This window comes from Vigna radiata, chromosome 1 (assembly GCF_000741045.1).
Source record: "Vigna radiata var. radiata cultivar VC1973A chromosome 1, Vradiata_ver6, whole genome shotgun sequence".
NCBI lineage: Eukaryota > Viridiplantae > Streptophyta > Magnoliopsida > Fabales > Fabaceae > Vigna > Vigna radiata.
In genome coordinates, this window is record NC_028351.1 from 7,670,998 (window position 1) to 7,693,957 (window position 22,960).

Genomic DNA, 22,960 nt, shown 5'->3' on the forward strand with positions numbered 1-22,960 from the left:
CATGACCGCATAGTCACTAAGGTAGTGTGGCTAGTGTGAGAATCTTTTGCTTCTTTCCTCTAACAGTCCATAGCTGTAGGTGTTGTGGCAATAACTGAACTTGGATCTAAAGAAGGAATGAGGGAAATAGGTTTTTCATTCCTTACATCTCCCCTGGTTCAAGAAGCACCTTGTCCTCAAGGTGGAACTGTTGTTGAATCTGCAACCATGATTCCCAAGTTGCTTCTTCGAGAGGCATGCCCTACCATTGAATTAGGATCTGAATTACTGGAGGGGAAGGGGAAGCAAAATTATCCCATTTCCAATCAACAATGGTTCTAGCACTGGTTGGTGATCTTCAATGTCAGGTGGAAGAGAAAAAGGAGAAGAAGGTAAAGGTCCTTCGTGAGGAAGAAGAAGGCTAACATGGAAAATGTTGTGGATTTTGACAGTAGGAGGAAGATCCACTTCATAAGCAACATCACCAATTCTCCTTGTAAATTTGAAGGGACCCAAGAACCTTTTCATTAGTTTAAATGCGGTAATGCCTGTCGCCGAGGATTGACGATGGGGCCTAAGGCGAACGTAAACCCAATCATCTACTGCAAATTGGGCATCTCAACGGTGTTGGTCAACCCACTTCTTCATAGTTGCTTGTGCCTTTTGCAAGTTAGAGGTAAGCTTTTAAAGAATCTCAGCACGAGTAAAGAGTTCTTGTTGTACCGCTGCATTCGATGTCTCTTCTGAAAGTAAAGGAGGGATGAGTGGAGGCCCAAACATTACTTCGAATGGTGTGAATCCAGTTGAGGCTTGACAAAAGTATTGAAACTCCATTCTGCCTAAAATAGAAATCTACCCCATAGAGACAGTTTGTGGTGCACAAAACTACAAAGATACTGCTGCAATACTTTGTTGGTTACCGCCATCCGTTTGAGGATGGTAAACCGTTGACATACGCATCTTGGTGCCAGTAAGGTGAAAAAGTTCTTGTCAGAAGTGACTAATGAAGATGGGATCATAGTAAAAAATGAGGCACGAGGGAGACCATGATGCTTAAATACTATGTCGATAAGTAGTTGCGTCACCTGAGATGCATATAATGATTTTGGAAGCATACCAAAGTGTGCACCCATAAAGAACTTGTCCACAACAACGAGTATAGTAGTGAACCCGTTATAAGGGGGAAGGCCAATAATAAAGTCAAGGGAGAGGTCTTCCCAACCGTGAGATGGAGGGTGGATAGGTTGAAGCAAGCCAGAAGGATGTGAGTGGGCAGTTTGGTTTGCTGGTAGGTACTGCATTGCTCGACAAATGTCTTAATATCTTTGCGGATTGTGTGCCCATAGAAGTAAGTCATTAACTTGCTCAATGTTCGAGAGATCCATGTGTGTCTTGCCATTGGGGTGCAGTGAAACTCGTGCAACAAGAGGGGAATGAGAGAACAAGTAGATGACAACCATAATTTTGCCTTGAAAAGGATAAGATCCTCCTTTAAAGAAAATAGGGGAAACTCCTGTGGATCGATGGTGATTTTATCCCTTAAGGAAATGAACTCTTGATTACAATTTAGAGATGATTTGAGATCTTCCAAGAAGTCCAACTGTGGGATTAATAACACTGGTAGAGATGTTGTACCCTAGCAGAAATATCCTCCACCAAAGAGAGAGCATAAGCAATAACATTGCTCTTACCAAGGCGATATTAAATCTCAAAGTCAAATCCTAACAATTTAAAGAGATAAGTTTGTTGTTCTAGTGGGAGGACTGTCTGAGATAATGATTCTTTGATGGAATGCTGATCGGTTTGGATGATAAAGCGGTAGCCTAGGAGGTATTGTCTCCATTTCTTCACTGTTGTAGCTATGACATATAATTCACGTATTATAGGTAGAGGAATTCTGAAGTTTTGGACATAATTGCTCAATGAAATAAGCAATGGGATGACCCTGTTGTGAGAGAATTTCCCCCATATCTATACCCGATGCGTTAGTTTGAACAGTGAACACTGAATCAAATTTTGAGATGGCCAAAACCGGTGCTGTTGATAAAGCATTCTTCAGATCCGCAAAAGCCGCATAAGCTATATTGTTCCACAAAAAATTGTATTTCTTGAGAAGATCAGTAAGAGGGTGAGCAATTGAGACGTAACCAGAAACAAATCTACAGTAAATCCAGTGAGACCAAGTAACCCACAAAGAGACTTAAGGGTTGGAGGGATTGGCTAATTCTGTACTGCAGCGAGCTTTTTAGGATCTGGTTGAACACCCACTGGAAACCACATGCCCTGAATGATGAATGAAGTTGTGTCCGATAAAGCATTTGCTACTCTTTAACATGAAGCAATTGGAAAGTAGTAACTGGAGGAGGTCAAATTTTAAGGGACGGATGGATGAGGAAGAGTGAGGCGTTGGGGGTTGGTTTTTCAAGATGGTGGTTCGGTTGGTAATATCGTGAAGGGTGTAGGAAAGGTTGGCATGAGAGAGGAAGAGTTGTTCAAGTTTAATTTTGATTATAGTGAACTCATCATGGGAAAAAGGAGACTCGATCATCGAGTAAGGGTCAATGAAAGCACCGTTGAAAGAAGGTGCAGGGAGTAGAAAGTGAAATAACAGAAAGAGAAAGAATAATCACGGGAGATAAAGGAACCTTATAAAGAGAATGAATTACTTTTCAGTATGTCCCTTTTCACTACAAAACTATGCTATAAATGCACTTGACAAATGTCTTACAGAATAAAGATATGCAATCAAAATAAAAGAAAATTGTAATGATAAATCCAATCATTTTCCTCTACTCGATTTCTCCTTTTTACGGGTTAAAGGATACGTGACCGCATAGTCATTAAGGTAATGTGGCAAGTGTAAGAATCTTTTGTTTCTTTCCTCTAATGATCCGATAACTGAATTTGGATCTAAAAAAGGAACAAGGGAAATAAGTTTTTCATTCCTTACAAATACAGTTTGATGTTAGAAAGAACGTAAAGTAAAAAAAAGCTCCATGAGAACCTAAAAGGAAGAAAGAAATAATATATATATATACCCGTGGAGTGTTGTCAATTATGAAGACTTTGGCCATGTCAATTCCAAGAAGTCTGAGATCCTTGAGACAGTGACCATCTTCCCATTTGCATGAATCTCTGTATAATCTTCGAGAAAAAAACTTATTATGAGGATCAAGAATATCAAGCAATTTTGCAGAATATGACCTTGTACTAGCTGTGAAAATTACGACTTCAAACATCTCTGATACTTTTTCTAAAAACTCTTCAAGATAAGGTCTCTTTTTAACATATATAGTTCTCGACTTCATTTTGAACGTGAAGTCGGCGTTGCATGGAAACTCACTAGAATGAACCAAAGTTTCTGCGTACAACAATACAACTTTTAAGAATTCATAATCAAACAGACGAAGAACTGCATAAAACCTATCCAGATTCTTTACTGAATTTTTTATACTATTTCTAAACTTTCAAAGTACACTATTAGTGTATTAAAAAAATGTAACATATTTTTAAACCTGACAAATTTTCATAAAACCTGAAATTCAGATCTTTTGCTGAATTTTTTATAGAGCATTCAAAGTACATTATTGATATATTAAAAGGTTTTAATATATTTTAAACCATTAAAATCACCGTATTTTGAATATAAAAAAGGAACAACACTAAAAGGTCATTAGAAAATTCAAATTCTGAAAACCTAACCAGTTATTTGTTCACTGATATATCTGACAAAACTAATGAATACTGGATCAATAACCATATGGCATATAAAAAAACAAAAACTGTAACAGGTGAGAAACCCTAATAGTTTAGGGAAAGATAAAGGAAAATTACCATCCAAATCAAGAACAAGGGTTGCACTGCTCCTCTTTTTGCATGTTTTGTGGCAAACTGATGAAGACCATGCGTCTAAAGAATTCTTAGGAAATGTGTGTTGATAGTGGTTGGAGTTGATGATCTGAAATTCTCGAGTAGATGGAATGACAGGGAGGGCCAAGAAACTGTTAAACCACAGAACATCATGAAGCTGTTGAAAACTTCCACGGAATTCTTCAAAATTGCAATCTGCGATTCCTGATAATCTCTTCTTGAGACTGAAAAACACCATGTTTGGTATAAAAGGTTATTGACTTATTAAAGTGGCTTATTATGCTTTTGATAACTAACTTTACGATTTTATTTGATGATTCTTTTAACAAAATTTAGATATATAGATAGATATGATATGGATATTGATACTGATTTTGATTTGTAAATTTATTATAGATGATGTTGATATTATAAATGATATATGATAAAGTATTTTTTAAAGAAAGATAATCTTAGATAGTAAAAGTTGCGGAAGAAAATAAGATATTATAAAAGGTATAAATAATAGAAAATTATTTTTTTTTAAATAAAAAAATCTCCTTAAACATGTCTCACTATTTTATTTGAAAAGCTGAATGACATCTTATCAGTTTTACTCAACCAGACTTTTATTTTCATTTAAAAAAATCTCCTTACTGTTTTATTTTTCATTTAAATTATATTTTGAAAAAAAAATGTACATTTATCGAAAAAGGAGGATGTAGTGTTTAACGATGAAAGGGGAAATGTAGAATTAGGGTTTGATTACATTTAAAGAAAGATAAAAAAAAAAACTCGTTTCTTGTTTTCTCCTTCAAACTTTTAGATTTCATGAAAGAAACACAAAGATTCCTTTAAGTTAATTATTTTGTGCTAAAGAGTGGTTTTTCTGCTTAAAATCAAACAAAAAAGAATGACGTTTTTTTCCTGACACGAGATCATCGGTATTCGTTTGAATTATATCGGGTAAAATAGAAACGAGAGATATACAAGATAAAAATAAAGCAATAAAACAAATACTTTGTTTTTTTCTTCAAAAAAAATACAAAATATTTTTTAACAAAAACTTTCTAAATCCTAAGATTTGGAAGAATGATAAAACGGATCATTAAGTTGAATGGATCGAAAAACTAATAAAAAATTAATAATTAAAATTTAGTTTGTATTAGTAATTTTACATCTTAAAAAAATATAATATAAAAAGATTGTTTTTTTAAATTACTTTTTATTTAAATTTTTAATTTAAAGAAGGCTAACAGGCAATCCGTTTTGTCCTGATCTGCCAATTTGATGAACTAGTTTGTTAGGATTAACCAATACAATTATTTCTTGTAATTTGTGAAACCCTTGTTTAGGTAAGAGAGGGAAATTTAGTTTGTCTCTGTGACATGTTTTAAGGTTATTTCAAAGGTTTATTTATCTCTAGCAAGGTTGATGCATAGTAGAATTTTTCAGGGTATGCTTTGAATTATGACATCTGATAAAACACCTAAAAGGTTGATTTCACAATAACAAGGATTATTCACAACTTCCCTCAGGATTCACTTTCATATGGCATTTTGGGTGATGAAGTGCTGCATTTAAACAGAAGCCTTCATCATTAAGACACACATGATGATATGATCTTGTAGAGAATAAATTATTCTCATGATTTTCTTTGTATTCCACCCATCGTTGTCAAAGATTTTGTGTTTCCTCCATCTCCAAATCCACCACACTGCTGAATAAAAATCCTGATTATGCAAGGAATTATGATTTGAAACAATCACCACAATTTATTAAAACATTACTTGTCAGGAGATAAGACAACATCATCAGAACTTCCTGTTTGCATGTGACATTCTTGTAATCACATTCAAGATGAAGTTGTTTTTCAGATATTAGAGTCAACACCTTGACCCACAGAATATTATTTAGTTATAAGTTCTGTACCCTTTCTTATGTCCATAGAAAATTATTGATTAATGTCTATTCAATTGCATATTGTTTACTTGTAGAAGATGTCGAGAGTGTGATAACAGCCAGATTTGTCCTTCATGATAAATCACCTTATCATGATTTCAAAACTAAACAAAACATGTCTCCAAGTAATAAATAATCTTTTTTAAAGCTAAAACAAACACGTTAAATGCTAAGAACAACCTTACCATTTATCCATGGCTCACCTTCAACTCTACCAAAAATTAATAAATAAATAAATAAAAGAACAGAAAATGCGGTTGTTACAGTAGCCAATGAACCTCAAAGAATTCAGTATACACTAATTACAGTCTACATCTACATTTCTGGACATGAATATGCGGTTTAACGCATTTAAAAAATGGCCTTTGAGCATTACGCCAGCCTACATAACAGCCAGCTACTCTACACAAATAGGCATTCCATAAACCGCACAGTTTTTAAAGAAAACTCCATGGTTACTAAGAAAACTATCTAAGTACAGCAGCTATCTTGTACAGACACCTGGATCAGGAATCATAGCTTACTAGTATTAACAAATGATTGCAGGTACATCACTTTTACAATGATCCACCGAGTAAAACAGATTATGCAGTGGATTCACCTTCCCTCCTGAACAACTCCTGTAATATCATCAGATTAAAGTTATATTCCGCAACCTCAGCTATGTATTTTTAATTATACTGAACAAGAACAAACTTATGTCAGAAAAACATCTCATTGTAGAACTATGAAATTGGAAAGTCCAATTTGCTTTAATCCTTAAACTCGAATATTTGACTAAACCCCATGGTGAAGAAAGAACACGACTTTATACAGTTGTCAGTTCCTCTGTATTTCAAGTAATCCTAAAGTATTATTCCTTTGGTAACAGCTAGCAGGCTAGGAGCAATTTTCCAACAACAAATGATTAGAAGTCAAGAGCATTTGCGTTGCTTATTACAGTGGCTACAGTAGGAGGGTCAATCATGTCTCTGCGGAGAGGAAATTTACACCCTTACAGATATATAAATTATTTAATTAACAATTATTTATTTAGTTATCCTTTTCCCATTCTACCTCTCCCTTTCCCAATTTTTTCTCTTTTCTTCGTTTACCTCAACCTCACTGTTACAGCAGCCATAGGCCGCCGCAGTACTCCCCTTTACCCGTCCTTCATTCACTTTGTTCCCCCTATTTTCCATTTCATGTAATTTGCAAGCATGCACACAACTCCTCTGCACAAAAAGAAAAAATAAAATGCAACAACATTGACAAGCAATGGGCGAATATCAAAGACATCCTGCACCCTCCTCCTCACTGCAACACAATCAAACACAAAAGTTGCTATGGCTAAAAAAAGGTTTCTCTTCCTGAATAAAACAAAGAGGGTTGATCAATTGGCTAGTATACACGTTGAAAATCCCTAAAAGTCTGTATGGCAACAAGGGAACCTAACGAACACCTTGAAATTTATTTTGTGCAAGTGGGGTGATCTTGAATTATGTGCTATGATTATGATGGAACAGATCTGGATTGATTCGTGTTCACAGCTCAGGGGAGTGAACAGGAGAGGAAAATAAGGTACAACAATGATGTTTGCAGGCACAGCAGCATGGAGATGCATCTGTAATTGAAAGTTCCTGATTCGTCAACTCATGAAGAAGTGGCCACCCAAAAAATGAGATGGAAATGGGTAGAAAAGGAAAAAGAAAAAGACAACACAACCTGCATCTGTTTGCATAAAACCTATAACATCTTCCCAGAATGTAATGCACATGCATGCAACATTCAGATTACATAAAGACTTACCAATTTGGTAGCAGCAATTGTTGAGCGTTGCCTTTCCTTTTTCTCACGACTGCACTCGCCACACCAGCTGGAGAAATCTTTTTGATACCGTTTCATCTCCCTAAAGACAGAACTACAACAACATACAAACTTCAAACTTAATTTACAGAGGGAAAAAACGAACAGAAATCAGACAATGTGTGATTTCTGAATCTAGTGAGTACCAGAGCAATTTAATATGAAGCAAACAACTCACAATCATTAGACAAGCTGAAGTTAAAAGTGAAATCACCTTCTGCACCACAGAAGTAGGTTGACCCGATTGCCGGATGTTGTAGCTCTAGCACCATGGCGATGTCGACCACGATGAAGCACAGCTCGTCCAGGAACATGAGAATAATCAAAGATCTCCTACTTTCAAATAATGGACCCCAAAAGAAAAGTGTACAACCATGAGAAGTAGCAAGAAGCAATGGTCCATAAATCTCGTTACAATAGTAAACATACAACACTAACTAACTTCATTGAAACAGAATATTAACCCAGAATATTTGGATTTGCTTTCACTATGTTATATATACTGCTAAAACTAAACTTAAAAACTGAAATAAGACATACATGGATAGCCTTATTTTTAATTCACAAGTTATTGCTTTAAGGGCTCACGTTGTAATTAAACCAAGCCCACACTTCATCAAGATTAATATATAATCTCCAGAAATTTTCAAATGAAATTATTATTCTCATGTACATGACTGTCTAGGATAAAAACATATCGGTATTTAGCATACATACTTGAAAATAGACATATAACCAGTTTAATATGTATCCGGTCTCAAGCATTGTGGTGAGGTCAACTTGCATGTTGGCAAAGGTGTTAATGCTTCTTGCTATTGAGGCATTACTAATTTAGATAAAGTAGAGTAACAAACACTTACAGTTACAAAATAGCAGGCATTGAATCTTCCAAACACCAATACAACTTGATGTTATTCAATCGCAGTGACTTACCTCTGAATGAGTTCCAGTATTTACATGTTTCTCACATCGTATGCCCCGGAAAAACAATTCCCCTCCAGAAAATTGCTTACCCAAACAAACATTCAAGGTTACTTCTGAGTCATCCACATGGAAACCTATAGATGCAAGAGACTCTTAATTGTAAAATACAAGAGGCATATTAACATCAGCAATGCAGCCGTATTAACAGGCATATTATATGAAAGCATCGTCATCAAAACATTTGTGACCATAGTAATGCATTTACGGTCTCTATCCAAGTTTTATTTGGATTTGAAGCTTCAAAAAAGTATTAAATTGTCTAATTTGTTTATTTATTATATATTATGCACATGACCTAAGGAATAATAAAACAAACCCATCAATCAGAAATCTTACCCAAGTCAACATCTCTATCTTTACCATATTCTACAACAAAACCATGATGAGAATCCAGGGTTGCCCCACCAACTTCCGCAAATAAGACTGCATAACAAATAATTGAGTGACTGAACATGTCTTATGAGAATGAAAAGAATGTCAAACCACCATGAGATTGTAATGCAGTCTTCATTTACCTCTGGATAAAGGACGAATAAAACCTTCCATAAGCTTGTCAAGCATTGTTTCAAGTCCAAAATCATCAAGTACAGCACCATATTTATTCATTGTATTGGGACGCATGATCCGAAACTTTGTTTCAGTCACCCACTTCTCAAAATTTTCAATCTAGGGAGACCGCAATTAAATTTTAACATACACAAAATATCAGTATACACAACGTCATCTTCTTAATCTTCCAATTTAAAAGATAAGACACTGCTTATATCATAGGTAATGAAAGTAAAATGATTAGGTACCTCAGATAGCAATAACTCACAAAAGTTGGTCTGAAATATGTCAAATATAAAAATGCCAGGAGAGGGCTCAGACATTATACTTCTAAAGCTTTGCTCAGTATTATCATTAATTGCTCTCAGAAATGAGGGAACGAAGAATGTAGCAGAATTCACAGAGTACAACTCCCGATGCAGAGGCTGCAAATTGTGTTTAAGAAACTGTAAGATTTGCTAAGAAATATGACAAAGGAGGAGGTAGAAGAAACAAGGGAAAGATTGTTATGAATAATCATACTTCACATATTGTGTTTAAAAAATTTTAAGATTTGCTAAAAAACATGGGAAAGAAGGAGGTAGATGAAACAAGGGAAATATTGTTATGAATTATCATACTTCATATCAGAAATTTAACTGATTTTAAAGATTATCATTCATTGTTTTCTTTGCATGGATGTTAAGCACCTTTTCAACAGCAGCATCACAACCGGAGGAGAGATTTAATTACTACCATATTTCTTTTTGCACAAATTTGAAAGAATCTCAGAAAGATCTAATCAACTTATAACTAGAAATTCATTAAACTGCAGACTCCCACCTTTGTTCCCTTAAAGGAGTGGCATGACACCAAGGGCGGGGGGAAGGGCCAAGGGTACTCTTAACCCATGGAAAGTGATAAGTCTTAATTAGATCATTCAGGTGCTGATAGAAATCCTTAAGTTGGAGAGAATATATACTATATCAATGGAAAACATGTACAGCAAGAATGAGAAATATCAGACTCATTCTGAGTAGGAAAAAAATAGAGGATTGAAAATTTTAATTTGGTTCAGGGCCATGTTATCAAATTCTGAATTGCAGCATGAAGGCCGTCCAAGGACTAGAAACTCAATATACAGAATTTAGACTATATACATAAAAATAAAACTATCAAAACTCAAATTCACACGATAATTAAAAAAAAAAAATTGTGTAAAACAAGGGGAAAAAAATTGCAAACTACTGCAACTGAGAGATGCAGAAAGGGTAGCGAGTGTATGCAGAAAGAATCACCACTATTGAACATAATGTATAATTTATAACTATGGCTCCGGGTTCTAATTTTGTGTATTCCAGGCCAGCTCATACTAACAGTAGTCTAAATCAGGAAATAGGATTCATAGCTAGATTTCGCCATTAATGGTTTACTATATACAATTTTTTATTTAAGAATTTACTTTATGAGAAACTCATTCTCTCTTCTTCTCAAAGTCCTACTGAAATAACACTTTTAGGTTCAAAATTAATTTCAGGCAACAAGAAACAGCCAGATGAACAGTCAAAAATGAACATTTGGTTATTACATACCTGATAATTTTCTATTATCTTCTGTCTGTATTCTCTATGCTTTTGAGACTGCCAAAGTAACATAGGAACTTTCATATCAAAAAATATGAAGTAAAATAACAAAAAGACACAAGGGTGTGATAATAATGATTAGGACAGATTATTTTTTCAGAAATGATCAATTATTTTTCAAAAGTTCTCTTAGACAGAAAACAAAAATATGCAATTATTTTTTAAAAATAAGGTGAAACAAATTTACTCTTATTTGCTTTTCTGATTTTCTTGGAGTTCAATCTTCTATTCATGCTGAAATCATGGACCTATTCATGTGGTTGATATTGCCTACGATAATGGTTGACATATCTTGTGCTTGTAGAGTGATTCAATGCTGGTTGTACAGGCTTTTCAGAATGATCATATTGTTGCTTTGCATCTTCTATCTAGATGGCATAATATGAAGCTTAAATGTAAAAATATGAGATTCCATGTTTCTCATATTTATATGCAAGGAATCATTGTGTTGATAAGCTTGCATGCTTTAGTATAAAAGAAAGATGTAATCAGTGGGAGGATGACATTCCAGATTTTCACAGATACTTTCAACCTTTCTATGGGTTTTCTCCTTAGGTAGGTTTGGTATAATCCCTATACTCTTTTGTACTTCTTTTCATTATTTATGTTATTTGAATATGCTGCAGATGATTGATGTAAAATAGGATGCCAACCTAGTTGGAATTAAAGTAAAAAGCAATTCCTGAATCAAAAGAGGAAATCAACGTTTAGGTACTGATCATAAGTTGTAATTTAAGTAAGAAAATGTCACAATTAATCTAAGAATTGTAACATTCCCAAAACAGGTATTGGTATAAAAAATTAAAAAGTTAATTATAAAACACAGCTACATGTAATTTAAGTTTCCAAATGAGTATGCACAACACAAGCATCACTTCTATTATGAATAATGGAGTCAGAACTCTAACCAATGTTATCAGACTCAGCCCATTGATCACTCACTCCAGTCAAGGCATTGAGTGAATTAGTTAAATAGCATGAATTGGTATAAATTCTATACTACACACCGAAAAATCCCAATTCTTTGAAAATCTCCATACAAATACATGTGTGTGTATACATACATACATACATACATACATATATATATATATAATATTTAAATAAGTCATCCAATACGGGAGCCCAAAAGACTGGAGAAAATTGGCTGTTGTGGGCTGGGTTGCTTATGAAACCACCCTAAACGACTAATGCACACTATCACTTAAGAAGAGAAAGAACATCCACCCGCAATTCTCTGTTTTATTCCTTCGTATAGAAGTAAACTTCTGGCAGGGAGGCACACCCCAGGTATATTTTTCAAACATGACCACACAATTTATTGTGAACCAGCAAGTTACCAGTTTCCTCTGAAGCCAGCTGAGTCAAACTAAATTCTACCGTGCCATTACAGCTCAAATCTGACTTGCAAAGCAAACCAATAATATATCTGGTTTTCCACTGACCCTACCCGGATAACACTTCCTCCAACACAACCTACTTGTATGAGGGGCAAATGTGTCATTTTAGAGAGAAATTAAATCACCGATCTGAGATTCATTCTACTTATTTTGGTTTTCCATATTGTATACTCCTTTAAAAGATTCGAACCGGCAAGTTACCAGTTTCCTCTTAAGCCAGTTGAGTCAAACTGCATTACGGCTCATATCTAACTTGCAAAGCAAAACAATCATGTCTGGTTTCAACTGGTCCTACCGCATAACACTTCCTCCAACAAAACCTGCTTGTAAGAGGGGCAAATGCCTCATTTTAGAGACAAATTAAATCACTTATCTAAGAAATCATTCTACTTATTTTGGTTTTCCATATTATATCCTCCTTCAAAAGATTCAATCTTCGGTAAGTTACTTTTTGAGTAACAAGTACTTCCGTCAAACTCAACCTGGTTATGTTAACATAAATTAATAGCATACTCCTCGTTCCTGCAACTAGCCTAACTTGACACCCAAGTAACACAATTCCCGCAACTAACACTAAAAATCCTAATCCATCAGCTCATTTAACTAAACTTTATTCCATTTCCCAAACAAATAAACAAACATTTAAAAACCAATAACAACTTATAAATACACACAACTACTAGAAGTGAAAAAAGATATCAGGGTCAAAATGAGAAACACACTCTGCTGCGTTCCCCAAGGGGTAGATACTTGAGCAGAATCTCGCGCATGAACTTGGCCTTATCGTCACGAGGCACGTTGAGCATGCTCGGAGGGAGGTACCTCTCCAAGGAGCTGAAGATGTTAGGGCTGAAATCCAACTGCAGGTCCTCGTAGCCATCTGGCTTGTGCTCCTTGTTAGGGTTCAGCCGCAGCCTCAGGCTCGCCGCCGCCACCATGCCGTTTCCGCCGGCGCTCGACGTGTCGCGGCGGTCGCTGCCGTGGAGCGACATTCTCGGAGCGGGGTAAGTGAGCTAGACGGTGGTCATGCGGAAGTGTGGAAGGAAATTAGGGTTTTGTCAGAGAAGAAACAAAATCGGAGTTGCAGATTAGGGTTTCTTTGAGTTGTGTTGAGGGAAGAAGATGAAAGAGTTAAGAGAACTGATTGGATTTATAAATGAATTAAGTAAGGAATGAATATGGAAACATAAATTTCAGAATTGCGTGCTTTATGATTTTTCTTTTCGCCATGTGAATAAACACACACAAGAGATGTTAAAATAATATTTAGTTTTCCATTTAAGTTTAATAAAAATTTCATAAATATGTATAGATTTCATTTATTTCCCTTTTCAATCAAATTTAAAATGCTAATAATATGTAATAATCATGAAGTTTATGTAAAACTATGTGAAAAAAATTATAGTAAAAACGCTTATTTTCTCTTAGAAAAACTTACTAAAGTATATTAAATATTATATAAAAAATCAAAAGATAAATTTTATGCCACTAAATGAATAATATAAAAGTCTTTCGAATAAAACTAAAAATGCAATTAACTAGTTTCTTGTAAAGAGTTGTGAATTGATGAACAGTGGTAGCGGCCAATAGAAAGGAGAGTACTCGATTTCTAGGGTTTGAAGAGCTTCCCCACTAGTTGTTGCAAAACAAAAGGGAAGAAGAAAATGAGCGAAAGCTCAGAGACCCAGAAGCGTGAATCTGCGGATTCAAGGGGCGAGAAGGATGGTGTTGCATCCAAGAAGCCAAAGATTGAGTCTTGTGCAAAGGGTTCCGATGATAATGGTGTAAAGGAGCCATCTTTCCTCATTGAAGCGGATGCCGCCGAAGACAAGGGCTCGAGGCTCACGATGGAGGATGCGTGGGTCGTGCTTCTCGATGCAAGTTTAGATTATCCTGGGAAATTGAGGTTCTTTTTTTCTTTTGTTTAATCTGATTTATTGTTATTATTATTATGGCTAAAATTTGACAAATTCCATAAAGTCTATTTTCAAGAACTAGGTTCTTGATTTTTGAAAAAAAGGGCTATGTTTTGATTATTCTAAATGTAGGGATTTCTTTTGGTTTGGAATTTCTTAACAATGTGAGCATATGCAATATGTTTTACTAAACTGTCAACCGTGCATTGTCACTCTGCTGTTTTCTTTCGTTAGATATATTATCAAATTCTTGTTTTGCTTGGTTGTTATTTATGTTAGTTCTTTCTTGGGTAGTTTGAGTGAAAGGAAAGGATGCATCAGTGAGAATGGCACATGATAAAACAGCCATTAAAGACTCTAGATACATTAAAATGATAGTTGAAGACCACCAAGTCCTTGTGAAAGTTATTTTTCTTGTTATGAGTTTTCCATTGGTTTTGCTCGTCGGTTGTGACTGTGTTGATGGAAGAATTGCTATTCATGTAGCACTTGTGTTGTGTGTGCTTGTGGACTTATGTACTTGATTTCTTGGTAACTCTGGCTGTTTGGTTTTCAGATGTGCACATTTTGCAATTTATGATGGACATGGAGGGCGGTTAGCTGCAGAATATGCTCAAAAGCATTTGCATAGGAATGTTCTTTCTGCCGGATTACCACGTGAGTTGGTGTGTTTACTTGGTCTAATTTTGTGTATAATTTATCAAATAGGCTCTTAAGACCCTGGCAAACTGAAAAATCTATTGAAATTTATTGCTTGGTTTTGGTTTTTCTCTGTGCATCCATTCTATCAGAGTGGTATTGTTTGGAACACAGATGTAAACACAAATTTGTAATGTTAATGATTTATAATATGTTATCAATCTCAGATAGTGGTGTGAGGTGGCTGGCCCCCAAAACGCTATAATTTAAGATGTAGTGTGATGACTCAGTTTTTTAATTTTTACATATAGATTGAACAATTTACTCCATTTATGTATAAATACTAAAAAAACTAGAAAAATACTTGGCATTACCATATTAATTAATTGTAAAAGTTCACAGGTTTCAAGATAAAAAACATGCAAGTAAATGATAAAAAACCGAGGTTGCCTGTGGCTGCTCCTCACTACTACACTACTATAATTAACTTTAATAACTTTGATTGAGAATTAATCTTTGTCTTCCAAAAAAAAAGGGTAAGTAGGATATTGTAAGTCTTGAATCTTGTCTGTTAAGAAAATAGTCTAAAGTCCCCTAGGTTGATTGAAGCATGAGTCTCAATTAAACTAATAAGGAATAATTAGCTTGATTTACAGATGATGATCTGATCATTCCAAAAGAATTCTTGTGTCCTCTAGTGATGTTTGTTTAAAAATGTAAACAATTTTGTTTTTTATCTACTTTTATCCGTTTCATTATTTTTAAGTGTTTTCCTTGTTTTCTTTCCTTTTTGTGTGTATATTTCAGTATGATGCAAAGGCAACTAAACGATCTATTCTGAATGGTAAGCTTTTTGATGATGATGTCCCTATTGCTTCCCTCCTTTTGTTAGTTGCCTTGTTAAATGTTCTAGGTTTTTTTTGCCATAATAAGTTGTCATTTGGTATTTTTATTCTGATTTAGGTTTCCTCAAAACTGACGAGTCTCTTCTTCAAGAAAGTGCTGAAGGTAAAGTTTCTGATTCAATTCCTCAAAATGTTGTTGACATTCTGTCATACAAATGCTAAATCTAGTGTAAGCTTAGTTTATATAAGTAGATTAATTTTGTTTTTTATTCAATTTCGAAGTTTACTGGTTTCAAATGCCCATCTAATATCCCTTTATGTGCTTTGCTTTGGCAACAATGTACCACCACGCAAGTTCATTTGCACCTTTTAGTCTGATTTTAGCATTGCTGTTATCGATTCCTGTACTAATAATGATATGATATTCTGAAGTGATTCATATCTTGCTGATGCTTAGCCACTGTTTTCAGGAGGATGGCAGGATGGGGCTACAGCCGTATGTGTTTGGGTATTGGGACAGAGAGTAAGTGTCCTGTTATTAGTCACTGGTTGTTTATACTGCTTCTTTTCTGATGCTTACTGTAGATAGACATCATAGATAGTATAGTTATGGATATTTTTTTTGAGCAATCTTGCAACAAAGTTGTCAAAATTGATATGCTTTTCCCTTTTGATATTTGTTAGGTTGCAGTTGCTCATATAGGAGACGCCAAGGCAGTATTAGCTCGGTCAACTGATGGATCTCAAAATCCAGATGGTGTCCAGGCGCTGAAGGCCATTGTTCTGACTAGAGAACACAAACCTATCTTCCCACTGGAGCGTACACGCATTCAGAAGGCATGAAATTCCTCAATAATGATTGATTATATCACCAGAGTTATTTGATACTTAGTATGAAGTTAGCAAATAAGATCCTGACTCCTTCCTGTCATACACTGAAGTTGCCATAATTACCAGTTCTTTTTATGGAGCTTTCAACTGCACGCTTCCTAACATACTTCCTCACTCACTATTGAGCAAAAGTGGAACTGTAGAGATTAAGTTAAAAGCACTGGAATAATAATTAGTTGTGCTGACAGTTTTTTACCCCAACAATTGAGTGCATGTTGGGTTGGGATTATTTATGGGAACACAACCTTGTTTTTTTCTTTACCCCAAAACTCTTTCAAGATGGACAAGAAGATGCATTTATTTATTCAAAATTCACTAATCCATGACAACTTAAATTACTCAGAATATACAAGGACCAGTTCTAACTAGTATGGTACCCCTTTGGAATTGTTCTTTGAAGTATCAGTAGTGATTGAAGCATCCACTCTTTGCATTTCATTTTAGTTTAGAATCATTGGGTGGAGAGTGAACTTTTATCTACAGATATTTGATTCATTTTCTTGTATGATATTTTCTACTTACAGTCAGGCGGTTTTGTGAGCTCAGATGGACGATTATTAGGGCGTCTTGAAGTTTCTAGAGCTTTTGGAGATCGCCAGTTTAAAAAGGTTTGCCTCATATTCAAAGCTAGTCATTATTTTTGTTAGTAATCTGTAGATAACTTCTTTATAGCATCAGCTAGACCAGTAAAGTGCATTTATTGGCCCAAATATGTTTGTAATCTTGAGGAGAATTGTATTTGCAGGTAGGCCTTGTTGCAAGCCCGGATGTCTATACTTTTGAAGTTACAGATACTGAGCATTTCATCATTCTTGGCTGTGATGGCTTGTGGGGGGTATGTCTCTTTGTTTCCCCTAGACTTTCCTTTACTCATTTTTCTGGGTTAGAAGTTGCTGTTCTGAGATGAATATGGCACATTGTTTATGTGGCAGGTATTTGGTCCCAGCGATGCTGTTGATTTTGTTCAGAAGTTATTGGATGTAAGTGCTTGTTATATCTTTTCCTATCTTGCAACTTGAAAAGAGGTGTACAATTGTTCCGACACCAATGATAGGTAGAAAGGAAAAATAATGAATCCGTTAGTGAATGAAATGTGAACAAGAAAGGAGAAAAATCTCCATTCTCTTTTACTAAGTTCGAGCCCTTTTCAGTTTTACAATCAAGCGACCTGCATAATTCGCAAATTTTCTTTTTATGTTCTTCACTTATTGAGGATGTTGTCTTATGTTAGAAAAATTTGAATTGAACCTTTGTAGGAGGGGCTTCCTGTTGCCACCGTGTGCCGTCGTCTTGTAAGGGAGGCTGTCCGTGAGCGTCGCTGTAAAGATAACTGCACGGCCATTATTATTGTATTTAAGCACAAATAATCCATGGCACAATCCCCGTGTGTTGTACCAGCTGCTATGGATTTTGTTTTCGGATGCTGCTTTCAAAAGCAATGTAAAATATGTGAATTTCTTCCCCCTGCAAACAAATGGTGGCACTAAATTCATACCAACTAGTTTATCACTCTTGAAACTGGTTGTTGTTATTGTAATACATGTTGAAGTGTAGTGAAGATCAATTTGCTGCAAAAGCATCTTTGATTTCAGCTCATTACTTCTACAGCTCTGCTACCCTTCGTGCTCATTCGACCTTTATAATGTGGGCATAATAAAGGTAAAAAGAGTCCTTAGAATCAAGTTCTTATTTTAATGAGGGATACTAGTTAAGAACTCAATGTCATCTTTTCGTGATAGAGACAAAAAAGTAGTGCTTGCCATGCCAATTCCCCTTGAAATTATTGTTTATTTTGAAAATGAGTAGGACATAAACATTAATTTGATCAAAAATCGAATAAGTTGTGTTTTGGACACAACATGTGCCATATGCTTTTGCTAATTGAAATTTGATCCTGATAGAAAGTTGTCAGTCGCTCAGTTTTTGTTCAAGTTAGTTACACTGTCTAATTAAAACGACAAGTTTGCTGACATTCGAGTAATTGCTGATAAGTTTCCAATCTGAAAATAAAAACTTTAAATTTAATGGAACTGCTTGACTCTACCAAGCCTTATCACTACTATCTGTGCAAAAGAACACTAGAATTGAATGCAGAATTTAAAGATGTCTTGCTTTCTACGAAGGAGTAGTTTGAAGACTCATGGAAGGTAAAAATTGTTTGGAAGGATTGACAGTTTGGCATTTGGCAGAGACATAATGCAATAATATATCAAAGCATGCAATCACAACAAATTACGAACTTTGCTACCAACGAACAACATATTTTTTAGTGATTTTATAATTTCAGTGAACAAATCTTGTTGCCTCACCTATACGGCGTGGCAGATACATGATGTATCATCAACAAGTAGCCTCTCAATCCCGAATATTCTCTCATCAATTACATGTTTCTTCAATTTTTTTTTTCTTTTCTGATTGACACTTTTATAAACCAGTCTACCTTAGGTTCATGAATAAGTACATGCAGTCAATAATGTTCCTCCCATGATCTAGTTGCTGCAATGATTAAGATATTATTTTTTATTCAACTGAGTACCTACCACTGAAGAACTCTGAGAAAGCTCACTGAAAGTTCTCATAAAGAAAAAGAAAAAGGATGGAGTACCTCGTAAGGGTTGAACCCACACATTTTCTATCATGTTTCACATCACTGAATTATCTCAAGGTTAGCCATGATATTGGTGTTAGAATGAACATAATATGTAGTTTCATTCTTTAAAGAACTGTATTTCATTTAACAACTTCATGAATAAATCAATTCACAGAAAAAAATTTGACTCTGCTATGAAGAAGACCAAAAGAAAGTTTAATCATAAAATATGCCAAGTTATAAACATTAGCACATGCATCTTGGATTCATATTATCATTATCCCACTCACTTAAACGCATTCAAAAGAATCATTGAGTCAGGAGCAGCCAATCATCATCATTATTATGGTTGATATCTGGATTTTATATATAAAAGATAATCAAACCCCTGTTGGATTACATTTATTGCAAATAATAAAAGAAAGGTCATTCTATTCATTTGGTCTTACATTATCTTTATTTTAAACAAATTGTAAGTTTTAGTCCTACACATGCATAATTAAGTTTTAGTCACTAAGACTAACATCAGTCAACAATTTTTAACAGTATAAACTTTTTACAGTTATAAATTGTTACAGAAAACCTGTGCTGTGATTAAATTGTATAATTTTCATTAAAAGGAACTGGAACTTAAAATGAATGAGAATAACTAAAGGAACCAAAGGAATAGTTTAAACTAAAAAGATACGCAAATATTAATCTATACAAAGATAGAGAGATGGGACAACGGTCTGATAAACATAGTATGAAAAAGGGATGGTGGGAACATGTTCATACAAATGATAGAGGTTGGTTAGTCTCAAGCTACCCAAGTAACGTGATGCACCTTGACTCTGTCTCCCTAAATTATTAAATTCAAAGTCAACGAGCAAAATATATTGTATTATATACAAGATTTTGTAGTGCATGAATAACTCAGAGGATATGTTAAACGTTTACATATCATAGTAGTTGCTATTCGATACATCAAACACCATGAGTAACTAACTACTGATGTTAACAATAGCAAGTTGTATAATTTTATATTCCTATCAACTTTTTCCCTCTATATAAGCACCCTTCACTCTTACAGCCTCTCATAAACAACAATGGCTAGTGTTGTGACACAGAAAGTGAAGCTTCTTGTGGCATTGCTTACCCTGCAGCTCTGCTTTGCAGGATATCACATTGTGTCTAGACTTGCACTAAATATTGGAGTCAGCCAAGTTGTTTACCCCGTTTATCGAAATTTGATTGCTTTGCTTTTGTTGAGCCCATTTGCTTATGTGTTAGAGAAGTGAGTTTCCAGATGAAGTTTGTTTTCACTTTTCACATTTCCTATCAAAATCCTTCTGTTATTTTTACTTCATTTTCTATGCAGTATCATTGTAAAAAGTTTTATTTCGTCAATCAATTAGAAACCATGTTATGTATGACTCCCAATATTACTTTAATTGATTGACATATAAAAACTTTTTACACTGTTATTGCATATACTGTTTACTCAAATTTTTAACATTGAGCAATGTCAATATCTTTATAATCAGGAATCAAAGACCACCCCTCACTTTATCTTTACTGGTTCAGTTCTTCCTACTTGCATTACTGGGGTAAGAATGTATAGAAGTTGCAGATTTCCATACTCATATTTCCTTCCTATGAGTTATAATATTTTTCTCTTTTTTTACACATTGACAATGAAGGATCACAGCAAACCAAGGGTTTTACTTGCTGGGATTATACTATGCTTCTCCAACTTTTGCTTCTGCATTGCAAAACTCAGTTCCTGCTATCACTTTTGTCTTGGCTTTGGCTTTAAGGTAACCAAGTCTCCTTGTAACATTCTTTATTATTTTATGCTGTGATCTTGGCATAACTTGATGATTTCATTTTATTTGTACCAGGCTTGAGGAAGCCAACATCACAAGGAGAGATGGATTGGCAAAAGTTCTTGGAACCATTGCCAGTGTGGGGGGTGCCACAGTAATTACTCTTTACAAAGGTCCCCCTCTTCTTCACCTGCAGATGGACCTAACACAAGGAGACACTTTAGAAGTAGATCAATCAACAAAGACGCAAAATTGGACTTGGGGCTGCATATACTTGCTTGGACATTGTCTGTCATGGGCTGGCTGGATAGTTTTTCAGGTCTTGTCAATGCTAATGACATAAGCAGAATATATAAACTGAAATTTCAGAGTTCAGATAACCAATATGTTGATTTCGTAGTTAAGATAAACGTATCCATATAATATATATTGTAGTTTATTGTGACCAGACATATGTTCATGAAATTTACTTAATTTCCTCAGTATCACCAATTTTGTGACCTGAATGGTAAAGGAAAAAAACTTGGTGCAGGCTCCTGTGGTGAAGAAGTATCCAGCAAAACTAACCCTCACTTCGTTTACATGCTTCTTTGGATTGATCCAATTCTTGATCATAGCAGCCTTTGCAGAAGATGACTTGGAGAATTGGAAGATACAGTCACTAGAGGAGCTTTTTATTATCCTATATGCTGTAATGTTCATCACTTGAATTCTCAAATATTCTTAAATATGATTTACATGACACATAATCCCAAGAGCTGGAAATTTTGAAGTTAACTCAATTCACTGCTACATGATGGTGGTAATTGCAGGGAATTATAGCATCTGGTGTTGTCATATCTCTCCAAACATGGTGTATTCAAAAGGGTGGTCCTGTGTTTGTTGCTGTCTTCCAGCCTGTGCAAACTATTCTAGTTGCTGTCATGGCAGCCCTAATTCTTGGTGATCAGTTATACTCAGGAGGGTACGTTCTAAATTTGTTGATCATTACTGGAATATTTCCCTATTAATGAAATGACTGAAGTACAGAATGGCATAAATGAGTTATTCAATTTTTTACAGGCTTATTGGTGCAATTCTCATTGTGCTTGGTCTATACTTAGTCCTATGGGGCAAAACCAACGAAAAAAAAGTGACAGAGTCATCACCATCACTAACAAACCCCTTGCTTAAGGCAGAGGAAGAGAATAAAGAAATTGATGCAGCTTCCAAGGACATACCATGACTTATCCATCTGTTGACAAGAACATTATGTCTAGTCCTGGTTTGAATAACTACTGATATATGGTCCTAGTTAGTAGCATTTCAAGTGTGCAACTTTAGATATAGCTGTTAAAGTAATGGTGCTGATGGCTAAGTTTGGTTAAGGAATAAGCCTGCCGGTGCTTTCTTTTTCATCTGAGAAGTCATTTCATTGACATTTGATTACAGGGTCAAATATAGTTATCCCATCATGTGCCATGTCAATGATACAAGCAAGACTCTGTGAGCCCTATGTTACACTGACTATACATGAATACTATGAATATTGACTATCTTTCACTTTTCAGTCTTCAGATATTAAAAAGAATCTTGAGAAGTTGTGTCCATTTTTCTTGTTTAGCTATTAAATCATTTCCCCTTATTAAATCACAACAACTTCTGGATAACTGGACGTGGTGGAATTTATGCACTAGTTCTCAACTTCAGTATTCTTGCATATACAAAGTTCAAATATCAGTAAAGGCATTTTGTTACTGCTAACAGGTGTGGCAACTTGAAATATTGCGTGTAATGTTCTTTCAAATATAAATAAATTTAGCATGATACTACGTGTGATGATGATCATAGCAGTCAGGAACAGGTCTATTTCTATGCTGAAAATTGAGGACAAGGTGGTCTGATGAGAAAGCATTGGAGGATCATATTGTCAAACACTTTTATGCTATATTTTTTATTGATAATGAATAAGGTAGAGAATGATAATGAAAATGCAACACTAATCGCCCTACCATCTACTGAATAGGTGAAGTTGAATGTTTCTTCTTTCAGAAATTCTGGCACAATAGTGAATTTGGATGTTTATGCAGCACTACTACAAC

The 22,960-nt window shown here is 35.0% G+C and overlaps 4 protein-coding genes across 12 annotated transcripts; 2 read left to right on the forward strand and 2 right to left on the reverse strand.

Moving 5' to 3' along the window:
- Positions 1 to 1,852: 1,852 nt before the first annotated feature.
- Positions 1,853 to 4,087, reverse strand: LOC111241408 (nuclear envelope morphology protein 1-like). The gene is made up of 4 exons (XM_022779236.1): positions 3,814 to 4,087; positions 3,018 to 3,340; positions 2,258 to 2,262; positions 1,853 to 2,138 (listed from the first exon to the last, which is right to left on the reverse strand). Exons 1-4 carry the CDS (start codon positions 4,085 to 4,087, stop codon positions 1,853 to 1,855), a joined length of 888 nt encoding a protein of 295 aa, XP_022634957.1.
- A 1,191-nt stretch (positions 4,088 to 5,278) lies between these two features.
- On the reverse strand, positions 5,279 to 13,412 carry LOC106772681 (uncharacterized PKHD-type hydroxylase At1g22950). Of its 7 annotated transcripts, none has more exons than XM_022783469.1 (10): positions 12,913 to 13,408; positions 10,740 to 10,787; positions 9,417 to 9,593; positions 9,135 to 9,285; positions 8,956 to 9,042; positions 8,569 to 8,693; positions 7,850 to 7,968; positions 7,579 to 7,690; positions 7,232 to 7,393; positions 6,001 to 6,410 (listed from the first exon to the last, which is right to left on the reverse strand). In XM_022783469.1, the coding sequence occupies exons 1-10, from the start codon at positions 13,180 to 13,182 to the stop codon at positions 6,375 to 6,377; spliced, it is 1,287 nt and encodes a 428-aa protein (XP_022639190.1). In that variant the 5' UTR covers positions 13,183 to 13,408; the 3' UTR covers positions 6,001 to 6,374. The 7 variants fall into 7 exon arrangements, with proteins under 7 accessions (XP_022639195.1, XP_022639190.1, XP_014514712.1 ...); XM_022783464.1 differs by lacking the exon at positions 6,001 to 6,410 and adding an exon at positions 6,424 to 7,004 and having other exon boundaries at positions 12,913 to 13,411; XM_022783474.1 differs by lacking the exons at positions 6,001 to 6,410; positions 7,232 to 7,393 and adding an exon at positions 5,279 to 5,545 and having other exon boundaries at positions 12,913 to 13,406.
- A 314-nt stretch (positions 13,413 to 13,726) lies between these two features.
- On the forward strand, positions 13,727 to 18,072 carry LOC106764651 (probable protein phosphatase 2C 8). 3 transcript variants are annotated; one of them, XM_014648968.2, is made up of 10 exons: positions 13,727 to 14,096; positions 14,663 to 14,771; positions 15,553 to 15,589; positions 15,709 to 15,753; positions 16,061 to 16,113; positions 16,275 to 16,427; positions 17,006 to 17,089; positions 17,227 to 17,316; positions 17,414 to 17,461; positions 17,738 to 18,072. In XM_014648968.2, the coding sequence occupies exons 1-10, from the start codon at positions 13,855 to 13,857 to the stop codon at positions 17,846 to 17,848; spliced, it is 972 nt and encodes a 323-aa protein (XP_014504454.1). In that variant the 5' UTR covers positions 13,727 to 13,854; the 3' UTR covers positions 17,849 to 18,072. The 3 variants fall into 3 exon arrangements, with proteins under 3 accessions (XP_014504454.1, XP_014504461.1, XP_014504468.1); XM_014648982.2 differs by having other exon boundaries at positions 13,963 to 14,096; positions 14,663 to 14,763; XM_014648975.2 differs by lacking the exon at positions 15,553 to 15,589 and having other exon boundaries at positions 14,663 to 14,763.
- Positions 18,073 to 19,999: 1,927 nt separating this feature from the next.
- LOC106768622 (WAT1-related protein At3g18200) lies at positions 20,000 to 22,907 on the forward strand. Its single transcript, XM_014653866.2, has 7 exons — positions 20,000 to 20,347; positions 20,598 to 20,660; positions 20,754 to 20,870; positions 20,955 to 21,198; positions 21,412 to 21,570; positions 21,692 to 21,843; positions 21,942 to 22,907. Exons 1-7 carry the CDS (start codon positions 20,160 to 20,162, stop codon positions 22,102 to 22,104), a joined length of 1,086 nt encoding a protein of 361 aa, XP_014509352.1. The 5' UTR covers positions 20,000 to 20,159; the 3' UTR covers positions 22,105 to 22,907.
- The last annotated feature ends 53 nt before the right edge of the window (positions 22,908 to 22,960 follow it).

Bases quoted from the DNA above. Each gene is read 5' to 3' on its own strand.
- LOC106772681 (XM_022783464.1), bottom strand. From the start codon at position 13,182: ATGTCGCTCCACGGCAGCGACCGCCGCGACACGTCGAGCGCCGGCGGA. The intron at 9,286-9,416 runs GTACCTAATCAT...CGGTCTCCCTAG, and splicing joins GTGAGTTATTGCTATCTGAG to ATTGAAAATTTTGAGAAGTG. The intron at 7,394-7,578 runs GTAAGTCTTTAT...TTTCAATTACAG, and splicing joins CAATTGCTGCTACCAAATTG to ATGCATCTCCATGCTGCTGT.
- LOC106764651 (XM_014648968.2), top strand. From the start codon at position 13,855: ATGAGCGAAAGCTCAGAGACCCAGAAGCGTGAATCTGCGGATTCAAGG. The intron at 16,428-17,005 runs GCATGAAATTCC...TTCTACTTACAG, and splicing joins AGCGTACACGCATTCAGAAG to TCAGGCGGTTTTGTGAGCTC. The intron at 17,090-17,226 runs GTTTGCCTCATA...TTGTATTTGCAG, and splicing joins GAGATCGCCAGTTTAAAAAG to GTAGGCCTTGTTGCAAGCCC.
- LOC111241408 (XM_022779236.1), bottom strand. From the start codon at position 4,087: ATGGTGTTTTTCAGTCTCAAGAAGAGATTATCAGGAATCGCAGATTGC. The intron at 3,341-3,813 runs GTAATTTTCCTT...TGTTGTACGCAG, and splicing joins CCTTGTTCTTGATTTGGATG to AAACTTTGGTTCATTCTAGT.
- LOC106768622 (XM_014653866.2), top strand. From the start codon at position 20,160: ATGGCTAGTGTTGTGACACAGAAAGTGAAGCTTCTTGTGGCATTGCTT. The intron at 20,348-20,597 runs GTGAGTTTCCAG...CTTTATAATCAG, and splicing joins TTTGCTTATGTGTTAGAGAA to GAATCAAAGACCACCCCTCA. The intron at 21,571-21,691 runs GTAATGTTCATC...TGGTAATTGCAG, and splicing joins TTTTTATTATCCTATATGCT to GGAATTATAGCATCTGGTGT.